The following is a 24,539-nucleotide window of genomic DNA, read 5'->3' on the forward strand; positions in this document are numbered from 1 at the left end:
ATATCCTTAAGCAACTGTCGAGTAAAATTTGTCAGGAAACCTCACTCCTCACATGGGTTAAAGCGTTACCCGTGGCTCTATTAAGAATCGGAGTATAGCCAGAAGAGAAAGAAAAGCCAAGTCTTTAGGAAATGTTGTATGAAAGACCATATCAAGAGTCCTGTGTTCTGAGTATCTTGAGTGCCTTTGGAGATATGTTTTTAAAAGGTGTTATGATTTCTTTAAGCAATTCTTTTCAAGAACTTTGTCAGTATGTCTCCACAGCTGGACCCTTAGAACTGGACGTAGCAGCGCATCCCTTCCGACCAGGAGACTGAATATATATAAAATCACCGAGAAGTGGAAAGGACCGTATCGAGTCATTTTAACAACACTTGTAGCAGTAAAGGTCTGGGAGAAGAACCTTGGCTTCATTATTCGAGAATAAAGAAAGCACCCAACAAGAAACTGGAAGTCTAAAGAAACTGTCCCTTTAAAACGGAAAATCTATAAGTAAGTTTCACGTTATCTATTTGGGAAAACAGTTGTGTAAAGTTTATAATGTTGGGGTTGCTATTAGGAATATTGTCGAGGGCAATAATCTTTTTGTGTGTTTAGAGGGTGTATGTGTTTTTTTTGAGGGGTTCTAAACATGAGATAAACAAAATGGAACAATTATTGTTTGAACTATTCATCTTGATATTAACCGGTTTTGTAATTTGAATTAAAAAAAATAATCTAGTTTTGTAACTGATTCAAAGTTTTGTAAAGACACAGAATTTAACCTCGGTAACAGCCTGCCTTTCCGATTCCAAAGTCAGATGAAAATCTAGTTCCGTGGAGAATACTGACATTGAATTTAACCAAAACTTGAGAAAAGAGGTAGAACAACGAGAATCATTTTAGCAGATTAAATTGGATGGATTTAAAAGGCAATTATTTTTTTTAAATTTGAAAGAAGGAATTATAGCGTTGTGAATTATAACGTTACCAAACCATCCACCTCACGGACAAAAGAATTAATTTACTCGCCCTTCGGGAGAAACTTGTACAAGCACCCCTCGGGGCTGTCAGCTGCCAAAACCGTAGAGACAAGTGCAAAAAGGAACTTGGGATCATGTTTAAAATATAAAACGATGTTTAGAACTTACTGGAGTTCCAGGATCCTTGTTAGAGCCACCCAGAGTCGGGACCATCTGTGGAAATTTAGACCGGTTTAGACAACCAGAGAAACATCACACATCCTAAACAGAGCTGTATGAAAGTTTGTACTTGCAGCTAGCTCCTCTGACCCCAAACTCCCAAGACCTTCTCTAGTAGCTAAAGCTCTAAGATGGGGGTGTATTTGTAGAAAGGATAATAATACTTCACATGATCTTTGGTCCCCTCTTAATAACGGGAAAAATTTAGCTTGGAGTTGACGGCATTAAAGGACAGGTGAAAAGTTCAGGCTTAACTGCTTGGGTGACTAGTGATGCTATATGACCCACTCACCTCTTCATGAAGGAGAAAAGCAAATCGTGGTCTTGAGACTTAATAACTCTATCCTCTCTCTGGAAGAAATCTCCCTTGTGGCCTCGCTCGCGGGTGGACCTGGGGAAATCGAAAAGATGATACCTGGCAATCGCCAAGTCTTAGAACTAAAATCAGATGGGTATTAAAATCTGTATTTTGACCCCAGTTAACACCTCTTCCACATCAGATGACTCTTGACATCTGTCACTCAGTCAAGGCAGTGCCTGCTGCTTCACTTCACCTTGGTGGTGAGGGGTTTGGTTGCGGGTTTCGGTACCACAGCTGCGGGCCGGGGCTGGAGGAGCCGCAGGTGCGGGCAGTGAGAGGCTGATGGCGACGCCCCCTCCCTGGCAAGGGGAGGGGCTGCCGGGGGAGGGGCCGCCGGGAGCCCAGGCAGGAGCGGAGCTGAGCAGTGACCGGGCTGCGGCTGCCCCGAGGGAGAAGGTGAGCGGGGCCGGGCGCCCCTCGGAGCGCGAACGTCGGAGGCGGGGGTGGCCCGGGGGAGGTGGGGGTGGCCCGGGGGAGGTGGGGGTGCCCCGGGGGAGGTGGGGGTGCCGAGGCCGAGGGGGAGCCCTGGGGGCTCACAGGGCGGCTGAGAGAACGTGCGCGCGGGGGTGGGGGGCGGGGCGCTGACAGGGCGGCTGAGAGAACGGGCGCGCGGGGGTGGGGTGGGGTGGGGCGCTGACAGGGCGGCTGAGAGAACGGGCGCGCGGGGGTGGGGTGGGGTGGGGTGGGGGGGGGGGCGCTGACAGGGCGGCTGAGAGAACGGGCGCGCGGGGGGGGGGGCTCACCGGGCCCCGTGGCGGGGCTGCGTAGTCGGCCGGCGGGTCCCGGGGAAAGCCCCGAGGAGGACGGCGGGGTCCGTGTTGCACGCACGGAGCGGCAGCGGGGGCCGCGCCGTGCCGGAGCTACCCGGAGCGGCGCTGGGGGCTCGGCGGGAACTGCCGCTGCGCCGGCGTGGGGAGGTGGGGGGGAACGGAAGCGGCGTCCCCTCGGCGTCAGGCAGCAGGGCAGGCTGCCTCCCGGGGCATGCCGGGAGCTGTAGTTTTCGCGGACTCGGCGGCCGGGCAGCAGCGTGGCTCTCGGGCGCGGCGTAGTCCTCGCGGCCCCCGGAGTCCGACCAGGTCAGACTCGGGAGCGTTGCCGGTTTCGCGTGGTTTTCCGCGGGCTTCCCGCTGCGCCCGCTCCCCGACCAGCCGTGCGGACGCGCCTCCCGGGCGCATGCGCCGTGCTTCGCGTTGGGGCAGCCCGGCGTTCGCTCGCCGGCGCAGGCGCCGTCCCCGTCCCCGGAGGTTTGTGATCTTGGGAAGCCCATGTCCTGGATAGCTGGGGTTGTGCCTTGCAAGCTTGTGGGTTGTGGCTTGCAAGCTTGTGACTCCCACCAAGTTCCCAACAAATTCAAACGTAGAAATTGTGCATCAGCCCTCCTCGCCCCCTCCGAGCTGGTCTGTTCTCTGTGGTCACCATTAGTAGCCTCGGTTTCCCACCTGTGGTTCTCCACAAACCCCGAGCCTCGCAGCTCCATGCTGAAGGGAGTGGGGAGCTACACACGGAGAAGGCAGAGGCCCGAGTTTGTCTTTTGGGGATGAGAAGTGGGGAGGAACTGCCATAAATGGGACGCATCCCTGCTTGAGGCATGGCTGTTTCAGCTGTGCACATGGAAAATCCTCAAGATACGTTGCATCTAGCCCTCCTTTCCATTGACCCCAGGAGAACTGGCCTCCTGTGTCCCCCAAGTTTATTTACTTCATGCTGCAGTGAAGTGGCTATTTTTCTTCTTTTCTCTGAGGATTTTGTGGATCTGGGCGTGGGAAGGAGTGCCTTAATGCTGGCTTTCTCAGCCTACCTCTGGGAAGCCAGGCATATCTGCAGATTAGAGCCGGGGGAGTGGCCCAGACGCCTTTTATTCCTCGGAGGGCAGTGGATTTGGGGAGTTAGAGCAAGGCATGCCTGGATGTTGGCCTCCCTGAGGGGGAGGGGGTTTACAGCCAGATGACTGAAGAGCCTCCCCCAATCACTCCTGGGGAAAGGGTTGGGGGGTGGCTTTTAATGTACCCACGGTATCGATGTGGCAGGTGAGCATACACCCCCCTCTTGGCTGGGGGATCTTATGTGGATGCCTGCTGAGCCAGGGCTGGAAGCCCCTCTGCACACCCTGGAGGAGCTGGGTGCAGACTGGGGACGTGAGGGCAGTCGTGACATGGACACGGAGCGGCAGAGAGTCCTGCTCTTTCAGCAGTTAACGGTGCTACCGCGTGGTCAAAATCTCAAGTGCACCCGTCCAACTGTGCATTCTCTTTCCTGGGGTTTGTTTGTGGGACAAATAAACTGCCCAGCACTAGATGAGAAGGTTGTCTGCACTCCACCTCAAATCAGGTGCGTCACCTCTCCGTCGGGAAAGAAGTATGGGGCTGGGCATAAAAGGAACAGTAACTCCAACATCGGGATTCTTTTTGGCTCTGGGCACAGAGCAGGTAACCACAGCGATACAGAGAGGGAAGGAGGTGCTGATGGGTTTGTACCTTGGACTTACACTGTAGAGGATGATCTGTTCAGGACATCCATGTCATAGAGTAGCTATTGCATGATTTATACTCGTAATCAGGTTCCTACTTGATAGCCTTAACTTTGCGTGGATTGCGTGTTGAACTTTGCAGTAGTTTGTTTGTTTTTACATTTCCTTAAGGTCTAGGCAAAGGTTTAGAAAGTTAGCAGACTTAAGGATAAGTATTTATTACTTTGTCCTGCCACGTTGCCATTTGAAACCCGTTCTGAGTGTTGGTGGTATTCAAGAAATTGGCCGAGATTTAGAGGGTGAATCTGTATCTTTAGGTGTACTGAGCAGAAAAGTACAATGGATCTTTTTAGTTGCCAGATAGCTTTCTTTATCCAGGCGGTCAATTTGTCAAGATCAGGCTGCAGTGTCCAGGGGGCCGGGGAGGGAAGGTTGGTGTTCAAGCTTCTCATTCCTATCAGCGGTGACTCCGCTTGCACCACTAAGTGGTGCTGTGTACATACGCTTAATTAAATCGGGAGCTGCCTGTGCCTGCCTGCTTGTGCAGTTCGGAGTGGTCATTTTAGAGAAGATGTTCTTTTGGCTGCATTTGTTCTCCTGTGATACAAAAACTTGACAGTGATTGGGGGCAACTACTACTTTAGGAGGATTTCTATAAAGTAAGAAATTGCTGGTTTTATTTTGTCATGATGGGCAAAACAATAACTGATTCAAAATCACGTCCACTGCAGCTTATGCTTCCGTAACACACCACTCAACTGATTTCTATGCGTAAATGTCTTCGGAGAGGAATCACAGGTGCCTGCTGTGACTATAGGGACAAGCAGTATGGGCTCACAGGAACAGAACATGCTTTGCCTTCCCATCACCAGAAGAAAGAGAGAAAGAAAGAAAAGAGGTGAAGAAGGGTGCTCAGGAGCAAGAGGCTGCAAGGAAGTTGCTGTACATGATCCTTTTGCCTTGCTTTATCTGACAGAAAAGCTGCCTTCTGCTAGTTGGGTCTTGGCTTGAAAGACAAGGGGGAAGAGACTCCTGCCCCTCTCCCAGGGAGTGTGCTACTTTTGACTGGCTTGTTCTGACTATGTGATCTGCAATTACAATATTTAGGTTGCGTGCTGACAGTCTATACCACTGACTCCCTGAATGGTTTTTCATTTCTGTCCCTGCTTCCTTCTCCAGCTTTTTTCAATATATCAATTTAAAAAAAGAAAAAAAATAATAAAAATTTAACCTTACATGAACATCATGTGTTGGCTTTGGCCCCAAACACTTTATTTCCTAGAAATAAGTTGAGTCTTTTCATCAGAATACGTAAAAGATTTCTAGCCACTGTAGTACTATTGTATTGTTTGTTTTTTTAAATAAGATTCTGTCCAGGTTCCAGCATGTGCACTAAATTTCTACTGCAGTAGAAGAGAGTCTTAAGCTGAAGAGAGATTTCATGGTTGGGAGAGAAAAAGAGCAGATCTTGACTCAAAAGTAACTTTTCCAAGGGAAAGGTAAACTCTTTTGTTTCTTTGGGGATTTTTATTCTGATAGCACAAGCATCTTGTTCTCTCAGGATTTTGTAATCTCTGGGAAAAAAACCCTTGGTGTTGTGTCACTTTCCTCCTTCCCTGGTTGTGTTTTTTTCACTCCTTTTCAGAGGAAGTGCTAATACTGTTATAATTTAGGAAGACATTTTTAACTTGTGACTCGGAGGTCTGCAGACATCACTGTAAAGACAGTTTCTGTGCATCCAAATGCTGTTAATCCCTTCAAATACGAAATGAAAGATGTGTAACTTGGAGCTGAGACTGAGTCAGATTATTCCAGATGGGTCTGGTTTACTTTGCATTCAGTGTTCCTGTAGCCTGTTGCTTTGGAAGGTGCAGGTAATAAGCTTTTCAATTGAATAAATGAGCGGTAGTGGTTTTTTGTTTTCCTCCCCTAGAAATGTAGTGCTTGATCAGACTGCACTGACCTGTAGAAGTTGTGGGCACTGTGGTGTTCTCCAGAATGCTACTTGGGCTGCCACTACAAGTAGGTCATTTAAAATAGTAACCTTAGACCTTAAAAACACATAAAAACTTCACGATGCTTAAAGTATAGAGCAGAGTAGTCACCAGGTTAAAATAACTTCATGCTTATGACATGCACAGCGATGGTTCCTTTCAGGTTTTTTGGTGTTGTTTTTTTTTTTTTTTCTTCTTCTTCTTCTTTAAGATGGCACTGGTTGCAGTGATCTTCACTTTTACGACACAGCTAACTGTCTTAGTATGGATATGGTTCCTTTCTGCCTACTATTTCCGTTTACTGGCAGACATAGTTAAGATAGCTCTTTGGAGTTGTGGAGTGCGCGTGTGTGTATAGATATATGTGTGTGTGTGTGTGAATGTGTATGAAAATAAGAAGACGTAAAGTCCCCTCCCCACATCATTAGTTTTTGCTGACCTGTATTTCAGTGTTACCAAGATTTTAAAGTGACCCAAGTATTGCTGTTGCAAATGTTTCCATGTTTGTCTAACTATTGTGATGACATAAATAAAAAGAAAAAAATCAAAACACTAAATGTTTTATTACTTGCCCTATAACTATATAGGTGTTCCCTGTCTAATATCGATTTCTTTTTTCAGGATTCACTGTATTTATTTTTTTTTTTACCCTATGAAACGGAAAGAGATTTCTGGCTTACTGTTGGCTTTGGATAGACGTTTTATCCTTGGGGAATTGCCCACCAATTACTTCATAGAGTTTGGAATTTAACTGAAGGACATTTTGCATGCCCGTGTTCAAATAGCGATGCTAACAGGCCACCATACGGTTCATGTTGATAGCTTTATGGATACTTAAAGGTAGGCAATAGTCTTATTTTTTAATAATGCTTAACCTTTTTCTCTTTGGCAAGAACAAGCAAGTCTGCCTGGTTTTGTAGGACTTGCAGCTTTTCCTTAACATCAGACTTTAAAAAGGGGAGAACCAGTAGTATCAGGTATGCAGTTAGGATGGTGATTTTTAAAATACTAAGCTGCGTAACAGTCTCGGGAAGAACATGTGTGACTGGGCGTGAGAGTCTGTGGTACAGCATTACTAACCTTTGCTGAAAAAAGTTTTGAAGAATGAAGCATTTGCTTTATGAACGGTACTTGAGGACGAATTCTGATGCTGCTAAAGTTTATTGAAAAATAGGCACTGATTTCAGTGATGATGCAGGTGTGGTTTCTGTTCATGCCTTAAATCTGAAAAGAAGAGAAGAGAAACCTCCATTTGAAGGAGGATTTTGTATGAAGGGTAATCAAACCAGTAACCTGCTTTAAGAACGACTTTAACATATTTGGAGCATCGGTTAAAGGCAAATAAGTAAGGTTTATCATATCCTCCTACCTAAGCTGTGACTATTGAATACAGTCAGCAGTCCACCTCAGAACTTGTTGGTGTGCAACTGCAACGTGTTAAGTTGTAAGGCTTCACAGCCACGAGCTGATGGGCCACAGTTCTCTCCGAGCATAAAGCGCTGTAAGTTTTAGTTTCTTGCACAGCAGTGACTCTTTTCAACATTAGTAACTATACAACAGGGTAAAAGGCAAAGGCAAATTTAGTGAATAATAATGTGTCGTTCTCAGAGTAGCTGTTTGCATTTCACCGTGATGCAGATGCTTTTTATAGCAGTTGTGTTGGCACATGTCTTATAATTCGGTTAATAATCTCCTGAACTCATGTAAACTTTTGGCTTCAACTGCATCACTGACAATATGTTTCACAATAGAATAATTATTTCCCTTATAAAAAAAAAGGGGGGGGGGGGGAGGGAGGGAATAGGAAGAAGGGGTGGAGGAAGTGGGTATAAAAAAATCTGTTGTCTGCCAGTGCTGTGGGCTGCTCACTCATTTTTCTGTAGAACTCCTGGGTTTTCTTTTTTTGTTGTTGTTTTTCTACCTTAGCCTATTAGCCTATCCTCTGCACCTTTGGTCATTTCCTGAAGTTTGTCTGTAGTTTCCTACATGAGTAGGTAAATGTATCTATTTTACTTTACAGAGCTTTGATAGTTTTTTTAAATTGTACAAGTAATTTAAATCTTGGAACAAATGTCTTTGCTTATTGATTTTTGTGAGTAGCTGCAAAAATCTTATGTATTAGTTGCCCCTTTTAAAATTAAAATAAAAATGAATGCTATGCAAGAAATAGGTTGCAAGTAACTGTTAGGGTCTTACTACTGCTCGCTGTTGAGAGACCGTGGGAAGTGCAGAGAATTTGTGTTAAAAGTTACGGGCATTTTTCAAGATAGTTTTCCAGGTCTGAGGCATGCTGAAATACCTCTTTCCTGTGATAGTGTGTTTAGTTTCATTGACTTCAGCGGAACACACAGAACACATTGACTTAAACTAGCTGAGAATCTGATGATAAGGTTTTATACTCTACCTAACATAGTGTTGTGATGGCCTGTCCTCCAAACTCAAAATTATGTTTGATGATCTTAACAGGAGGCCGGATCTTTGATCTGGAAATTATGCTGATAGCGACATTACAGAATCCAGGCTTGTAACTTCACTGGTTTCTTGCAGCCCCTCAAGTTCATGAAGGACAATTAAGACCCATTCTCTTTTGTTCTTGTGCTATAATCAGTGATGGAAGTATGACATTGTCAGTTGTAAGAAGTGGCTTAACTGCTGTTGGAGTCTGCTTTTATGCCTGAAAAACCTGTTGATTTGCATGGGTTTGCACAGCTTGTGCTAATGATGTGGCTGGAATGAGACAGGATCTTGTGTAGTCTGCAAGGGCTGTATATGGTCCTGGTTTATAGCTGGGTGGGAGGGATTGGTTCAAGTTATTTCTGATTTGCCCTATTTAATATCTTTGTTTCCTAATGGCAACTGGCAACAGACAATGCGTATGGGTTTCAAGGCCCTGTGGAACCGAGAAGGTAGTTTGCCAGTGTTCTTACTGCTGTTGCAGACGTCGTTTCATTGGATTGAAAGTGGCACATTCCAAGTACCTTTTCCTACCATTGCTGCGTTTTGGTTTTTTTTAAATCCAGAAGAATGTTTCTGTACTTCCCTTCCCTTCCCTATAGGTGCATGTTGATTTACATCGCATGCTATTGCAGCGTTCTTAGTCTACCAGTTACAGATTACTCCTTTCAGTTCTTGTGCATTTCTGAATGTGTATCTACCTATACACCTACTAAACTCACATTTATTCAGACATGATATGCGGCTGCGTGGTCCTTTGTTACCGGCTGGGCTGAAACCACGACACACTTGTATGCAGCTTTTTTTTTCCCCCCCTTTCTTTTTTTCAGGTCAGTAATTTTGTTTTGAGTGTTCTGTTTCTCGAAATGAGCATTCAGTGATGGAGTTAAGTATTCTTTATTGCAGCGCTGGAAGAACGGAGGATCGCTCCTCCAAATGTGCTTTCTGGCTGGGACTAATTGTATAGGTTAAATACCTGCCTTACATACATATTCATAAAATTTCTGAGAAATAATATACATATTCATTGATTTTCCGAGAAGTCATTAGCATATGTAAATGTCCTTTATGCATGCGTGTTGAAGGTCTTCGTTGGTCTTCTGGAGTCCTCTGGTGGTCTTCCATAGTCTTCCTCACTTGTCCGCTGTTTGAACTTTGTTGTACGAGTTTGCGCAGTACGATCCCCTTCTGGGCCCCACAAACAACTTCTCTGCTTATCACCTAGCTTTTGGCTCAGTCACCACAAGAGACAGAACATATTTTCTTATCAAACAGAATACCTCCTCAAAGAGGGCATGTTATTTTGTCTTATATTACAGACACAGGAATCTTGTGCTTTATGTCCTTGGCTTGTCTACGTAAATCAACTTACAGAGGCAGTTGTTAACCTTCTAACAAATTCCTGAGTCTTTTATTTAGCAATACACTGAGTCTAAACATACGTTCTATTTCTACATCTACTAGGCCTAGTGTCAGTTTCTGCATCAGTTCAGGGGTAGAAAGATGGTTTAATAGTATGCATTGTTTGGGGTTTTTTTTGTTGTTTGGTTTTTTTTTTTAGTCTTCATGCATTGTGTTTTCCTGCAATTCCCAACTTTATTGAAGAAGGAACGTTGGGTTTTTAACAGTTCTGCTGTGTAAGTTGTTATCTCTCTTAACAGGACTGATGGTGACATTGTTTAGCAGGGGTTAGGGTGAGCATCTTGTATGTATTTGTCTATGGAGTTTTAGTACTACTGATGAAAGCAGAAGGGCCGTGAGGCACAGTGCCCTTCAGGGTTTGGGGTGCCTTTCCTCATTGCCCACAGAATGCCACGTTGTCCTTAGAATCTTTGCAGCTGGTGGCAGGCCCCTCGTAGATTACAAGGCTTGGGACTTGACTTTCTTTTGTGGGCATGTAGCAGAGCTCAGAGTCTCTGGGGAGCTGTAGGTTAGGGGGTGCCCCCAGAATTTGGGATGTTGCTCAGAAGAGCGGCTCTTGAGGAGTAGCCACTGAAGGGGGTTCAGGAGTGCAGATTGAGGGCAGGAGGTGTCAGGAAGCAGTGGGGTTCCTTTCCTGACAGTTGAGGAGAAGAAAAGGGGTTTCTTAAGTTTTGGGACTGCTGGGGAAAGGGAGGAGGGTTTACCAGCCCTTCTCAGAGGAGTTTTGCAGTTGGATTTGAATGTCATAGAATCGTAGAATGGTTTGGGTTGGAAGGCACCATAAAGATCCTCTAGTTCCAACCCTCCCCCACGGACGCCGTCCGCAAGACCAGGTTGCTGAAAGCCCCATCTGACTTGGCCTTGAATGCTTTCAGGGAGGGAGCATCCGCAGGTTCTCTGGGCAACGCGTTCCAGTGCCTCGCCACCCCTAGTGAGAAACGTCTTCCTAACGCCTAAACTAAATGTACCCTCCTTAGGACTAAAGCCGTTACCGCCTTGTCCTATGGCTGTACTCCCTTGTAAAAAGTCCCTCTGCAGGTTTCTTATAGGCACCCTTTACGTACCGTGAAGTCTGCTATAAGGTCTCCCGAAAAGCTGCATGCCGGTGAGCGGTCCGAGAAGGTGAGGCGGTCGTCGGCCGGGTCGGTGTTGAATAGCAAAGTATTATGGGGCTGCTCGGTTCAGCCTTTACCTTCTGTTGTGGAGGTGCTGTGTGGGCTATCTTTGAATTGGATGAGCGTTTCAGGTGAGCTGTGGGTTAGCGAGGAGGAGCGTGGGGCCGATGGCTTCTCACGAGTGCCACGCTAACGTGGTTTCTCTCGGTACCTTAGATACCACGAGTGATGATGGCTGCAGGGTCTGAGTCTGGAATGAGCGGGGAAGTGAACACGGTGGCACTTGTGAGGAGGGGGGAGTTGGGGAAGTAGTTGGCGTTGGCCAGCGGGATGCTTACTCCCTTTTCTGATTTGTTTGTGTTTGTTTTTTTCATTGCAGATGTTGAAGAGCAATGTTCCCCTTGAGGAACATCCCAGTTAGCCCGTGTGGTTTTGTGGAGGATGGATTTGGACCCTCAGCCCTCTGAAAGCTAAGTTGAGGGACCAGGCTGAGAGGAAGGGACAAAGCTGGGAATAGCAGGGAGGAGTTTTAAAGTTAGCGCAGGAGAGAGGGCTGTCCCAAAGCAGTCGCCTTTGCGCAGGAGAAGGGAGCGGGTTGCTTTTCAGCACGAGACCCGTGTGTGCCGGGCAGGGCAGTTCCAGCCCGTGTCCGCGGTGGCGTGTAGTTTGTGTAGTCTGTCTTGTGCGCTTAGACCTTCCTCGGGTCTCGATGTCCTTGTCGCGCTTTGCGCCAGAGGAGCGAGGCATGCGCTTCGGGTGCTGTCCCTAGGGTTTTGAATGCTCTTACTCATTGGCCCGGTGCCAATCGGGTGCTTCTTTTCTTGCGCTCGGAGCTCTAAAGCATGGATCGGTCTTGGCGGGTTCCGGTCAGTGCTCTATGGCAGCATTTTTTTCAGCCTGCATCGGCAGCTCTGCTCTCTAGCCGTCCGTTTTCTCGGAGTGGGACTTCTTCCCCGCATCCTGACATCCTTAGGTCTCGACGCCAGGCTTCTGGCGCATCTGTCGTCTGGGTTTTGACAGTGCTGTCTTGTAACGGGCCGCTCCGTTTGACTCCTCTGGGTCTGCTGTGGAGCCTCCTGGCCTCGCGGTTGCGGCCCCGTAGGTCATCTTGCCCGACGGCGCCTCCCGTCCGGGGGTCATTCTTCTTGCTGAGAGTTTTCTCTCTCGTTGAATCACCTCGTTGGTGGCGTTCCACGTGGTGACGTTCTGCACACGGTGTGCTTGGCTTGGAGCTGCTCTGCCTGGGGGGGTGTGGAGTCAGGGGTAGGTGGAACAGCGATAAGAGTCTACGGGTGAAACGTTGATGTGCCTAGACCGTTTAGGCGAGGGTTGTACAGTCGTCTCGGCTCGAGTAGCCATCAGCGGCCTGCGCGGACAGCCGTGCCGATAGTGTTTCACGGAGACAATTGGAGCCGTGTGGCAGGGGTTGCTGAGGGGCAGTGAAGCGGATTTGAGTCTCTCAGGTGTTAAGACTTGCACGTGATGGGCTCCAAGTTTGGCCCTGGGTTTTTTTGGTTGGTGGGGTGTAGGGTTTAGGGTTACTCCGTGCGGGGCCCGGATGATAGAACACCAGTATGATGATCAAAGTCGCCCCTTTATTGAGCTTAGCTGATCATTCTTACACAACTCTCTAAGTTGTTTAGAAGCTTTGATTGGCTGCTGCACGCAAGCATGTGGTGTCCACGCGCACAAGCGTAAGCGGTGATTGGTTACATCGATACTGTCCACGCGTAGAAACATAAGATACAGTTAGTTATACTCGCTCTGTACACGTGCATACACACAGGATATAATTGGCTATGTTAGAGCATGCAAAACTTGTCTTAGTCCAACTGGTCGAGATAAGCCCCTGAATTGAGGTCGGTTGTGCCAAGTTCCCTTTATCGTGGAATGTGCACCTGTGTTTTTCTAATTGGGATCTTTCTTCTTCTATCTTCTTGTTTGTTCTGTTCAGAGCCTTCAAAGGTGTCTGGAACTCTCTTGCGACCATGAGCTACTTTCAGGGCCAGTAACGAAGTTCCATATAATTGAACCCTACAGTGGGCAGGGGGGTGTGTGTGTTGGGTTTTTGTGTTGTTTTTTTGTTTGTTTTTTGGTTGTGTGTTGTTTTTTTTTTTTGTTTGTTTTTAAAATGACAGGCTGTAGCTGCATTCCAGATGGTCTTTGTAGATGGAATCAAGACCTCTGGAGTTGTGAAGCTCTTGCTCTGCATCCAGGTGACTCATTCAATATGTTTGGGGTTTTTTTTTTTTCAGATGTGGAGGGACAGGATGTGTCCCACAGAGCGATGGGGGAAGGCAGCAGAGCACTGTAAGGAGTTGAGTCCGTGGGTGGACTCTGAAGGAAGATGCATCCGGTGGCTCTATGAGACTGCTTTGCTTTGCTGTGTTTTGCAGTTTTCTTGCATTGTATTGGTCTGTATTTGCCTTTGCCCTGTGGTGTTTTGTTGTGTATTTGTATCGACTGTCATGTGAGACTGTCTCGCATTGCCTGGCCCTGCATTGTGTTTTGTATTGCAGTGCTCTGTACTTGTATGGATTGCCACCTGAGACTGCCTTGCCTTCTATGGTTCTGTATTGGTTTTGTATTGTTTTGGTCTGTACTTGTATTGACTGTCACGTGAGAGTCTCTTGCATTGGCCCTGTTCTGTTTTGTCTGGTATGGCAAGGCTCTGAGTTGTTTTGCCTTGACTGAGGTAAGAGTACTGCCTTGTATGGCATTACATTTGCATGTGAATTACATGGCTCTATGTTTGTGTGTGTCTTGTATGGCATTGTAGAGGCAGCGTAGAAGGTTTAATGACTTCGGGCTCTTTGCATGCAGAGTTGAGGGGATCGCAATTGGACTGTGAACTAGCATTGAGTAAGGCAGGAACTGGGCAATGGTGTTCATCTTGTTTATGCAGATGCTTTGTGGCAAGTCTCTAGAAATGGTCAAGGCCTTGAGGTCTAAGTAGCAGCGTGATGGGTCTTGGAGCGATCGGTAACTTTGGGACAGCTCTGTGTTTGTGATGCTCTGTTTTTTTCAAGTGTCATGGAGGACACTGGCTGTGAGGATGTGTTATTTTTGGAATAGGTGGGAAGCAGGGTAGGGGAGTGGTGGAGGACTTCTCTCTCGAGGATGAAGTGTCTGTTGACAAGCTTTGTGTGTTGTTTTTGCAGGTGATGACAGGGCACGAGAGGTGCTTGAAAGAACCTTGCGTTTAGGTGACATGGCGCTACGGAGGTTGGACTGTGACACGTGGCACTGTGAAAGCTAATTATCGGGTTGAAAATGCACGGATGGTGGAGATGATGGTGCGTGTTGAAATGTTGGTGTAACGGAAGGGCAGTTTGTGGGGAGGTTGGTTGGAAGGAGGTTGGGCTGGGGCCTGGGTTTTTGCAGGTAGGGTGCTTTTTTGAGGCCCCTGCTGCTGCAGACGGGGTGACGGCCTCTTGAGGCCTGTGGACGGTATGATGGATGAGTTGAGAGTGAGGGCTGGCGTTCATGTGATCTGAACGAGTGGTGTGTTGTGAATGTCTCTAACCTTGTAGGGTTCTGTGGTTAAGCCTTTTTGGTTTTTTTTTCCTTTCAGGTTGGATGTAGAGTTGAGATGTTTTTCAGGGAATTAGGAAAAAAACCCCAAACTTAGAATAAAAAACCCCAGCTGGGATATGGGTTGGTTTTTGGTGTGTCCTCCCCTGCCCCATTTATTTTTTCTTTTCCCTGGTCCCAGCTGCTCCATGAGGCAATGTTGATTGCCAATGTTTGGACTGGGGTCTGCCTCGGGCCTGGGTTTTCAAAGGCAGGGCGATTTTTTTTGTTTGTGGTTTTTTGTTTTTTTTTTTTTTTTTTTTTTTCCAAGGCTCCCGGGAACGGTGTTCCTGTGGAGCGCTCCCCTGGAACCTGGTAATTGCCAGTCAGCACAGAGAGATATGTTGTTCGGTGGATGGTCTTTGGAAGACAGTTGAGGATTTTGTGGGGGGAGTTGGACTAGATGGCCAGCATGGAGTAGGCCAGGGTTGTGAAGTGCGTGAGTGTAACTGTATTTGTCTGTGGTGGGTTTGTAAAATATTTGGTTGCTCTTTGTAGCTTGTGATGTAATGATATTTTTCAATTTCTGGTTTTGTGTCGAGGTGTGGAAGTGGACGGTCTGTCAAGATGATTGGAGGTCACTCGTTTGGTGCCCGGGAACAGGGATCATGGCGGTAATGTCACCTCAGGGAGTAAAACTTCTGGATGTGCAGCGATGTATGTAATGGGAGCGAGGTATGTGGAAAAGACCACTCCGTAGAGCATTGCAGGTACTAAATAGTGGCATTTCTTCTTCAGGTAATGCTAAATTTTTGGAGTTTACATGTATTTGTAAAAATAGTGATTAAAAGAGGACTAAATCTAATAGTGTCAAATATTTGACGAGTGAGGCCATAAGTCTTTTCTATATATTGTAGAAAAAGTACATTGTAGAATTGGATTGAAATACTGACATAGCTGAATCTATGTGGAATGAGTAATGGACCAAATGAAGCACTGAAAATAAAATGTAAAAAAGACAGGTAATTATGTGTCCTTGTGGGAATTACAGTACTAATGGCAATCACAAAGGGAAGCGTAGAGGGAAGCATGGGCGTTTAGTGCCCATAGGTAAACTTAGCTGTTGAAGTAAGTGAAAGTGTCTGTTGGAATTAGGCATCCAAGGGCGAGTTGTAGATACCTTGAGGTAAATGTAGCTGCTGCTGGGTTAATGGAAAGGGGGTGCATTCCTTCCTCTAGTGATTGCAGAACTTTGAAATTGGAGCTGTAGGTAGAGAACCGTGAAATGGGCTCGGGCGTGGTGCGGTGCCGAAATGGGCTCGGGCGCATGTGTTACTTTTCTTAAAGGGGCTGAGGTACTGTGTAACTCTGAAATGGGCTTGATGAGTGGATAACATGTGTGTAATATGTGAGGGGTTTTTTTATTCTGTTGTCCTTCTCTTTCCCTGACCCTTTGTGGTGCTCTCTACTCTTTTCATTCATGTCTTCTCTCTCTCTCTCCAACCTCCTGTGCTTTTCATAGTCTCTCTCTATCTCTTGTCATTATTATCATCTGACGCTCTGTGTTACTTTCTGTCCCATCGTATCATGTTGTATGTTTCTCCTGCTTTTTTCTTCATCTGTCCAGATCCCTGTCCCTTGTTTCTTCTATTGCTGTCCCTCTGCCTTGCTTCCTCTTGCCATCTTTTCTGTATTTCTCTCTGTTCCCTTCCCTCTTCCATCCTTTCTAACTGTATCCCCCTCTCCAGCTAGCTGTCCCTTCTCTTTTCTCTCTTCCTCCATGTCTCTCTCGCAGCCTATCAATCACAGTTGTTTTTTCCTCCAGTGCTGTCCTGCTCTGTCCCTTGTTTCTCACTCTCGTTCTGTCATGCTCCCTGTGTCTTTTTGGAACTCCTCCATCTCTGTCCTGTAGCCTATCACTATTTTTTTCTTCTGCCATCCCTTTGTCCTTCTTCCAGTCTTTGTGTCTCTCTCCCTTTGTTCTCCCTCCCTTCTTTTTTTTTCCTTTCTTGCTACATCTCTGTTCTGTACCACAAAAGCACGGAGGGTGTTTAGTAACAGAGAAGAAGGATATAGGCAAGGACAAAGGAAATTAATGGCTGTTATTCGGGAAGAAAGGGGAAGAGGGCCTAGACGAGACTTGCCCCGACTGGGCAAGGATCAATGCGCTTTGTGTAAGAAATTCAGTCATTGGTAGAGGGAATGCCCAGGGAACAAGGAGCATCAGAGGGCTCAAACAGGAAGAACAGTAGCCTCTGTGAAGGGAGACTGACGAGAACCTGGGGAATCTACCCTAGCGGATCCACTGGTTATAATTAAGCTAGGGAAAACAGAACAAGAGGTAGAATTTTTGGTAGATACAGGAGCAACATACTCGGTTTTGAATCAGGCTTTGATGCCCCGGGGAATGATTATGTCACGGTGAAAGGAGCGACTGGCCAAAGTGAAAAGGCATAGTTTTGTAAACCTTTAGAATATAAATTAGGAAAACAGTGGGGCATTCATAAATTTTTATATATGCCGAACTCCCCAAAGGCCCTTTTGGGAAGGGACTTGTTGGAACCATTGGGAGCAAAAATTGTATTCAAGAAGGGAGAAATTACTCTGGAGGTAAAAGATCAGCAAAATATTCAAATATTGAGCCTAACCTTAACCAGTCTCCCCCTAGAAGGAATCATTAATGAGGACATCTTAAAGCAAGTGTACCCGGGGGTATGGGCTACCGATGCACCTGGAAGAGCGAAAAGTGTTCCACCTGTTGAAGTTAGGATCAAGGAAGGCCAAAAGCTGGTAAGAATTAAACAATATCCCCTAAAGAAGAAAGACAGAGAAGGAATCCGGCCGGTGATAGAAAAATTTTTGCAGTTGGGACTATTAAAAGAGTGTGAGTCTGAATTCAATCCCCCTATATTACCTGTTCGGAAGCCCGATGGGTCATATTGGGTGGTCCAAGACTTATGGGCGGTGAATAAGATAACTGAAGATCTTTACCCGGTAGCGGCGAACCCATAGACCCTGTTAACCGTGCTAACACCTGAATTGACTTGGTTTAGTGTTTTAGATTTGAAGGATGCTTTCGTTTGCCTCCCTCTCCATGAAGCCAGGCAAAACTTACTCACATTTGAATGGGAAAAGCCCAAGAGCGGTCGAAAGACCCAGCTCACTTGGACGGCCTTGCCACAAGGATTTGAGAATAGGCCTACCGTTTTTGGCAATCGGTTTGCGAAAGACTTGGAATCCTGGGAAACCCCGTCTGAGGAGGGGAAGCTGTTGCAGTATGTGGATGATATCCTGATCGCCACCAAAACAGAGAAAGATTGTACGACGTGGGCGGCGAGTCTGTTGAATTTCCTGGGACTTCAGGGGTACCGGGTATCCAAGAAAAAGGCACAGGTAATGCAAGGCAAAGTGAATTATTTGGGCTATGAAATTAGTGCGGGACAAAGACCTTTGGGACAGGCCTGTAAAGAGGCAATATGTCAAACTGGGAGACCTCAGACAGTAGAAGAGTTATGGACTTTTCTGGGAATGACAGGGTGGTGCCGATTGTGGATCTATAATTACGGATTGCTTGTTAAACCACTGTATGCGTTGACAGCCACTAAGCAGAAACACCTTGAGTGGAATAAGGAGACCGAACGAGCCTTTGAGCTACCGAAAAAGGCTTTGATGTCGGCCCTGGCCTTAGGACTCCCAGATGCGAGTAAGCTGTTTCTTCTTTACTCCCATGAGAAGCAGGGCATTGCTCTGGGAATATTAGCACAAAACCTGGGCCCGTATCGATGGGCAGTTGCCTACCTCTCTAAGCAGTTAGACACGACTGCAAAAGGTTGGCCTGGATGCCTGCGGGCGGTTGCGGCTGTGATACTAAATACACAGGAAGCCCGAAAGTTTACTCTGGGCCAGAAGATGACTGTTCTGGTGTCTCACGCAGTATCAGCAGTACCGGAAGCAAAAGGCGGACACTGGCTCTCTCCACAAAGATTCCTGAGATATCAAGCTATATTGGTAGCGCGGGATGACGTGGAGATTGTAGTCGCTAACATTGTCAACCCAGCTTCTTTTCTCAGCAGGAACACAGGAGAACCGGTACATCGTGACCGTTTGGAAACCATCGAAGCAACGTACGCCAGTTGCCCAGACGTGAAAGACGGCCCCATGGAAAGCAGGGAAACTCGCTTCACAGACGGAAGCAGTTACGTCCTAAACAGTAATCGACACGCGGGATACGCCGTCACTGCCAGCCAAGAGGTAATAGAATCGGGGGCTTTGCCCAGGAACACCTCCGCACAGAAGGCAGAAATAATTGCTCTAACCCGCGCCCTGGAATTGGCCCAGGGCAAAGTTGTGAACATTTATACAGACTCAAAATATGCCTTTGGAGTTGTACACGCACGTGGAGCAATTTGGAAGGAGAGAGGACTAGTGAGTTCTCAAGGGAAAAATATCAAACACGCAGAAGAAGTTCTGAAGTTACTGGAAGCTGTCCAGCTCCCTAAGAAAGTAGCAATTGTGCATATTAAGGCACACCAGAAAGCGAGCTCAGATTTGGAAAAAGGGAACGAGCTGGCGGACAGAGAGGCAAAACAAGTGGCCAAAACACAGGTAAAAACAGAAGGGGCCTTAATTCCTGATAGGTGGATTTCCCTAGAAGGTAAGCCAGAATACACTAAGGAAGATCAAAAGCTCATTACAGGTTTAGAAGGGTCATATAATGAAGAGGGGTGGGCTCATACCCCACAGGGAAAGCTAATCGTTCCCTCTTGCTTATTATGGCATTTGATAGGGGAGGAACATAGGAAAAGACATTGGGGAACAGAAGCCCTGTATAATCATCCGATAGGAGAAATTGTGGCTAGGAATTTATACGCCACGGTGAGGCAGTGTGATCGCACAACAGTGTGATCTTTGCCTCCAGACTAATCCTAAGAGCACCCCCAAGCTGGAAATGGGCCAGACTGCAAAAGGCAATGGGCCTGGACAACAATGGCAAATTGCTAATGTTTATTCATTACTAAAACACACCCACTTGTGATTTGCAGCTATGCGTGTTCCGTAGCTTTCTCATGGGAACTTCTTCAAAAGTTACTTATGAAGTTATGCCAAGGTCACACTGTCCCTGTTTTTCTCCTGATATCAGCAAAGCCAGCTATTTTCGGCCAAGGCCTAGTCTTGCTGCTCAAACTGACATTCTTTCACACAGAACTCTGCTCGCACAGCTTTTCTATAGACCCACGTCCTTTTTCATGAAGCCAATTCCCAACAATTCCCCCTTTTTCTTTTTGTGCGAGTAGAGCTTGGTGTGTCAGCTTTGAGACTCCTTTTATCATGCACCCATACGGAATTCTAACTATTACACAGATTAATATCAATATACCCAACCATCATAAGGCTTCCTTAATCAATGACATTACCCATAGTGTTATCCCGCCGAATATTGATTGTAACACTCCATCAAACCAACTAGTTTCTTGCTGGATCTTTGTGTATGTTTCTTCAGCCAATCTATTTGTTTGTATATAGATTGAGGTAAAATTTTAACACCTGCTGTATTGCCCTTTGCAAAGATCTGTGAACACAATTAATTAAACACAGTAAAAACAACATTATACCTAATAAAATACATAAGCACACAAAAAGAGGTTTGATTAATAGCTTTAGCTAGTGACACCCAAACATTCTTACTGTCCCATGGTGTTAACCGATGTGGATCAATCACCGGTGTCACTGTCATGCTGCTTACTACAGTCAGTGTGTTCGATATCAATCTCAGCATAAGGTTTCAAATTTATGGGTAAATCAGGAACGTATCTGCCAGACATGGAGGATGTGATGGGTTTTTTTTGTTGTGTTTTTTTTTTGTTTGTTTTGTTTTGGTTTGGTTTTTTTGTCCAATTGCTGCCAAGGCTTGCCATCCCGGTGCACTTAGTTGTCTTGTAGAAGTTAAGGTACCGCTGCCCCACAATAAATCCAGCAGCGGCTGTAAGTCTGTATTTGTAATACCACAACAAGGTTGAATCCACTGTAGGTCTCCGTTTAAATCTTTCTCCCTCTTTTTGTTTTTGAGCAATCCAGGCTTGCTTAATAACTTGGGATGCCATTTTCCTTAATAAGCTGAACAAGGTAAAACTATTACAATAGCTAAAATCACAGTAACTACAATAATGCCCATAATTCTTTGAGCCAACCCGTTACCCCTAATGACCCAGACCATGAGGAAAATGAACCATCTATACATTCTTGTGCCATCTTGCTCCACGAACTCATCCCAGCAATCGGTAGGTGCCAGCTTTCCGTGGGCGTCCCCACAGAGGCAACGATGGCCTCACTGTACACCAGCCCGATGCTCTTCGGAAAATCCCAGTATTTATACATTTGCAGAGGAACGGGTTTTAGCACACGTGGCCAGCGGGTGCCAAAAGTCCGCCTCGGTTGCAATCTATGACGCATGCGCTCGCTGGCCAGGCGCGCTGCACGAGTCATAGCCATCTTGTCTATTGGTTCATGGGCTTTACGATACAGTTGCGATGCACAGAGAATCTTGACCTGTTATGTTAGCCAAGGTGACCTATACATTAGTTTTTGGCTGAGGTAGTATTCATATTGCCACATCATCTATGATGCTCCAGATGATGATGGTCATGCAAATCGAACAGGAGTCCATCGTGGGCCTGTATCTGTGGAAACACAATCAACCTCGTTCCCAGGTTATTAATGGAAATAGACCTTACCCCTAATTTTGGCTTTAACTAACTTTTACCCCACACTGTCTTCCCGTAATCACACTATGTTTAATCAAATTATGCTTTACACACTTTTTACCTAAAGCAGGTTCTATATACAATAAGGCACGCTGTTCTGAAAACCTCTCTGAAGGACTCCGTGTCCACTAGTTATACTCTATTAGTTAGAATCTGTCAGATCAGTGGCTCCAGCACCCGCCGGTGCCGTGCCAGTCGCCATTGGAACAATTCCGGGTCCAGCATCAGTGCGAAGCCATGGCTTGTCCCACTTAGCCAGGATCTCCCAGTAAGTTTTACTTCTGCTGATCTGCACCATTTCCTGGATTCTGGGTCCTTAGACATTACCATGATTCCTGTACTTTGTTGCGTCCTTTCTGCCTGTAAAAGAACATGATGCACTACCATTGGTGGGTCTTTGTGATCACCTGTCAATCTAAGATAATTTAGCACAAATAAGGCTTTGGCCAATCGTTCCTCTGGGAGTAAGCCCTGGGTTCCCCCCTTTTGTTTTTGCAGCATGTTCTTTTAGGGTTTGGTTGGCCCATTCGACAATAGCCTGTCCTGTGGGAAGATGTGGAATACCGGTACCGTGGTGAATTCCCCACAAATTACAAAATCGAGCAAATCGTGTAGAACCATAGGCTGGGCCGTTGTCCATCTTAATTTCTTGAGGCACACCCAGTACTGCAAAAGAAGCGTGAAGATGTCATTCAATATGTAAGGCCTTTTCTCCAGTTCGTGCCGTGGCCCACATGGCAGCAGGATAGGTATCAATACACACATGCACAGAACGCTTTGCACCAAACCACATGACATGGGTGAAATCCATTTGCCACAATTGCAATGGCAAAAGACCTCGTCGGTTAACCCCACAGCCCAAGCCGAGCCCTTCCTTTTGACAATCAGGGCATGCTTTAACGATACCTTGGGCATCAGTAAGTGGTAAGTCAAATTGCTTTGCTAACATCCTAGCGGGTTGGTGCAAGAACGCATGCGATTGCCGTGCTTTGTTGAAAACGATTCCCTGGAGGAGGCTCCCGTGGCGCTGCAACCAATTGGTCAACTCTGTCATTTCCCGTTTCTCATCTGCACAGTGTTCTCATACCCAAGAGTTCTACCAGAGGGGTCATATTGCCATTAGTGATGCCGCAAAGATTCCGCACCCACTGGATATCTCCCACAAGCTTCTGGACATCATGTAACATTGAAATTTCTCATGTTATTTGAACCTTCTGAGGTTTAACATTGCTAGCATTTATGTGCCACCCCAAATACTTCCAAGGTGCTGCCTTTTGCACCTTTTCAGGAGTGATTATTACTCCGCGATGGCTTAAGATGTCCTGCAATTGAGTTAAAATCTCATCCTGTGGCAAGTTACTGAGGTAACTGCTTTCTTACAGGCTCTGATGCCCAGGCCACATACACCTGACGCATCGTGGGGGAATTGCGCATTCATTGCGGTAACACGACCCAATGGTATCTCTTATAGGGTTCTGCCTTGTTAATCGATGGTACCGAAAAGGCGAACCGTTCAGCGCCATCTGGGTGCAATCTTTTAGATTTATAATTAACAAATCCCATTCTTCTGGAAGCATAACTGGAGATGGCAAACCTGGCTGCAGGGCTCCCATACTGTGCATCACCACATTCACAGCTCTGAGATCATGTAACAGTCTGCGCTTCCCACTTTTCTTGGGAATGGTAAATATTGATGTATTCCATGGACTAGTAGAAGGAACAACTTGTCCCGCTCTCAACTGGTCCTCAACTAACCCTTGTATTTTTAGTAGCCTTTCAGAATTTAGCAGCTACTGATCAATCCAAACAGGTTCATCTGTTTTCCAGTTAATTTTCAGAATCGGCTACCCCTCAGTGACCGCTCCTAAAAAGGATGCGTCACTAACATTGCCTTCATTTGGCTCAATAAATCATGGCCTACGAGGCCAAACAATTCAGTTGGGGTAGTCATGACATACGGACACGTCGTAATGTGTTCACCATCGGGGAACACAAATGTAATTGGTAGCTGACTTACTAAGGTGGCTTGTGTGCCCCCTATCCCTGCAATACCAAAGTTTGGATTGATCGATGGCCATGATGGAGGCCAAATGCATTGTGAAATAATCATAACATCAGCACCTGTATTGATTGTCATCGGTTTCTTGACAACAACTCCATCGGGCCCTTCCAATTGCACTACCTTTTCTGGTTTACCTCTTGTTGCGTCCATGGCAAAGTATACCTGCGGTTTCCCTGTGGAGCCGAATCCACCATCTCCACGTTGTACTTCACCTGGGTTCGGAACACACGACCTGAATGGAACTAATTGTGCTATTCTGGTACCTTTAGGAATAGAAACAGGAGGGATTAAAACATGAATCATAATTTTCACAGTCCCACAATAATCTGCATCAATAAGCCCTGGGAGCACCAGAATTCCTTCTAGAGCTGTTGAAGATTGCCCCATTAAAAATGCACTAAGTCCAAACCCCAATGGTCCCTTTATGTTGACTGCGGTTTCCACATCCACTCTGGAGCTTCCTGCGGTGGCGGATCTGGTGGTTGCGAGGCTGCCTGAGGGCTGGCAGCTCAAGCCCCTTGCATTCGTGTCGTCGCGCGAGGGGCCTTCGCAGTCGGTGTAAAGTTTCCCTTCTTCCTGTATTCTTGGTGGTATGGTTATCTTTCTTACACTTGTTGCAGCACTTACTGTTAACAGTACCTGTACATTTGCTCCTAATGTGTCCACGTTTGCCACAGTTAGAACACTTGACCAAGGGTGTCTTACTGGCCTTGTGTTTCTTTGTAGCTCCTTGGAGAGCTGTGGCAGCATAGGCTACTTTCTGTGAGTCCACTGATCGATCCGTGTATTCTATCATATCAACGATGTCTGCATTTTTCGGCAAATTACACAATGCTTTGCGTGTCTTTTCAGTAGCATTTTCAAAAGCGAGTATTTTGAACGTGTTTTCTTTCATGCCCTCGTTCATGTCAGGGTGGTCATAAATTGTATTCTCCTGTTTCACCTGGGTAAAAGCATGGCTGTACATATTGTCTGGTACGGTAAGAAAAGCTTGATACGCCAAGATCTGTGATAGATGATGAACCTCAGTGACACATTGTAACTGAGCGTTCCCTGATGCGAAGGGTCCAGCACCCATCGGCATCTGCATGGTTACTCCCCATAGGGGATCTGTTTGTTGTCGTGATGTTGCTTGTTCCCTATCACAGAGCTTCTCCCGCTGCCAGAAAAACACTAACATTCGGGCGGGTGTCAAAATCAACTGTGCTA

General features: G+C 46.3%; 1 protein-coding gene across 22 annotated transcripts in view; it reads left to right on the forward strand.

Moving 5' to 3' along the window:
• Positions 1 to 24,539, forward strand: part of LOC126036761 (electroneutral sodium bicarbonate exchanger 1-like) — a 340,015-nt gene that overhangs the window by 91,484 nt on the left and 223,992 nt on the right. For 2 of the 22 annotated variants that reach the window (XM_049796844.1, XM_049796841.1), the window contains exons 2-3: positions 14,156 to 14,290; positions 15,110 to 15,277. The exons of 12 other annotated variants lie outside the window; for them this stretch is intronic. In XM_049796844.1, coding sequence (XP_049652801.1) covers positions 15,245 to 15,277 — 33 coding nt within the window. In that variant the 5' untranslated portion in view covers positions 14,156 to 14,290; positions 15,110 to 15,244. Of the gene's footprint in view, positions 1 to 13,745; positions 14,291 to 15,109; positions 15,278 to 17,175; positions 17,298 to 17,355; positions 17,901 to 18,577; positions 18,759 to 24,539 lie in introns of those variants that run through there. 8 more of the 22 variants (XM_049796826.1, XM_049796827.1, XM_049796828.1 and 5 more) reach the window with 8 other exon arrangements.

The sequence above is a fragment of the Accipiter gentilis genome, unplaced genomic scaffold (assembly GCF_929443795.1).
Source record: "Accipiter gentilis unplaced genomic scaffold, bAccGen1.1, whole genome shotgun sequence".
In the NCBI taxonomy this organism is placed as follows: Eukaryota; Metazoa; Chordata; class Aves; order Accipitriformes; family Accipitridae; genus Astur; species Astur gentilis.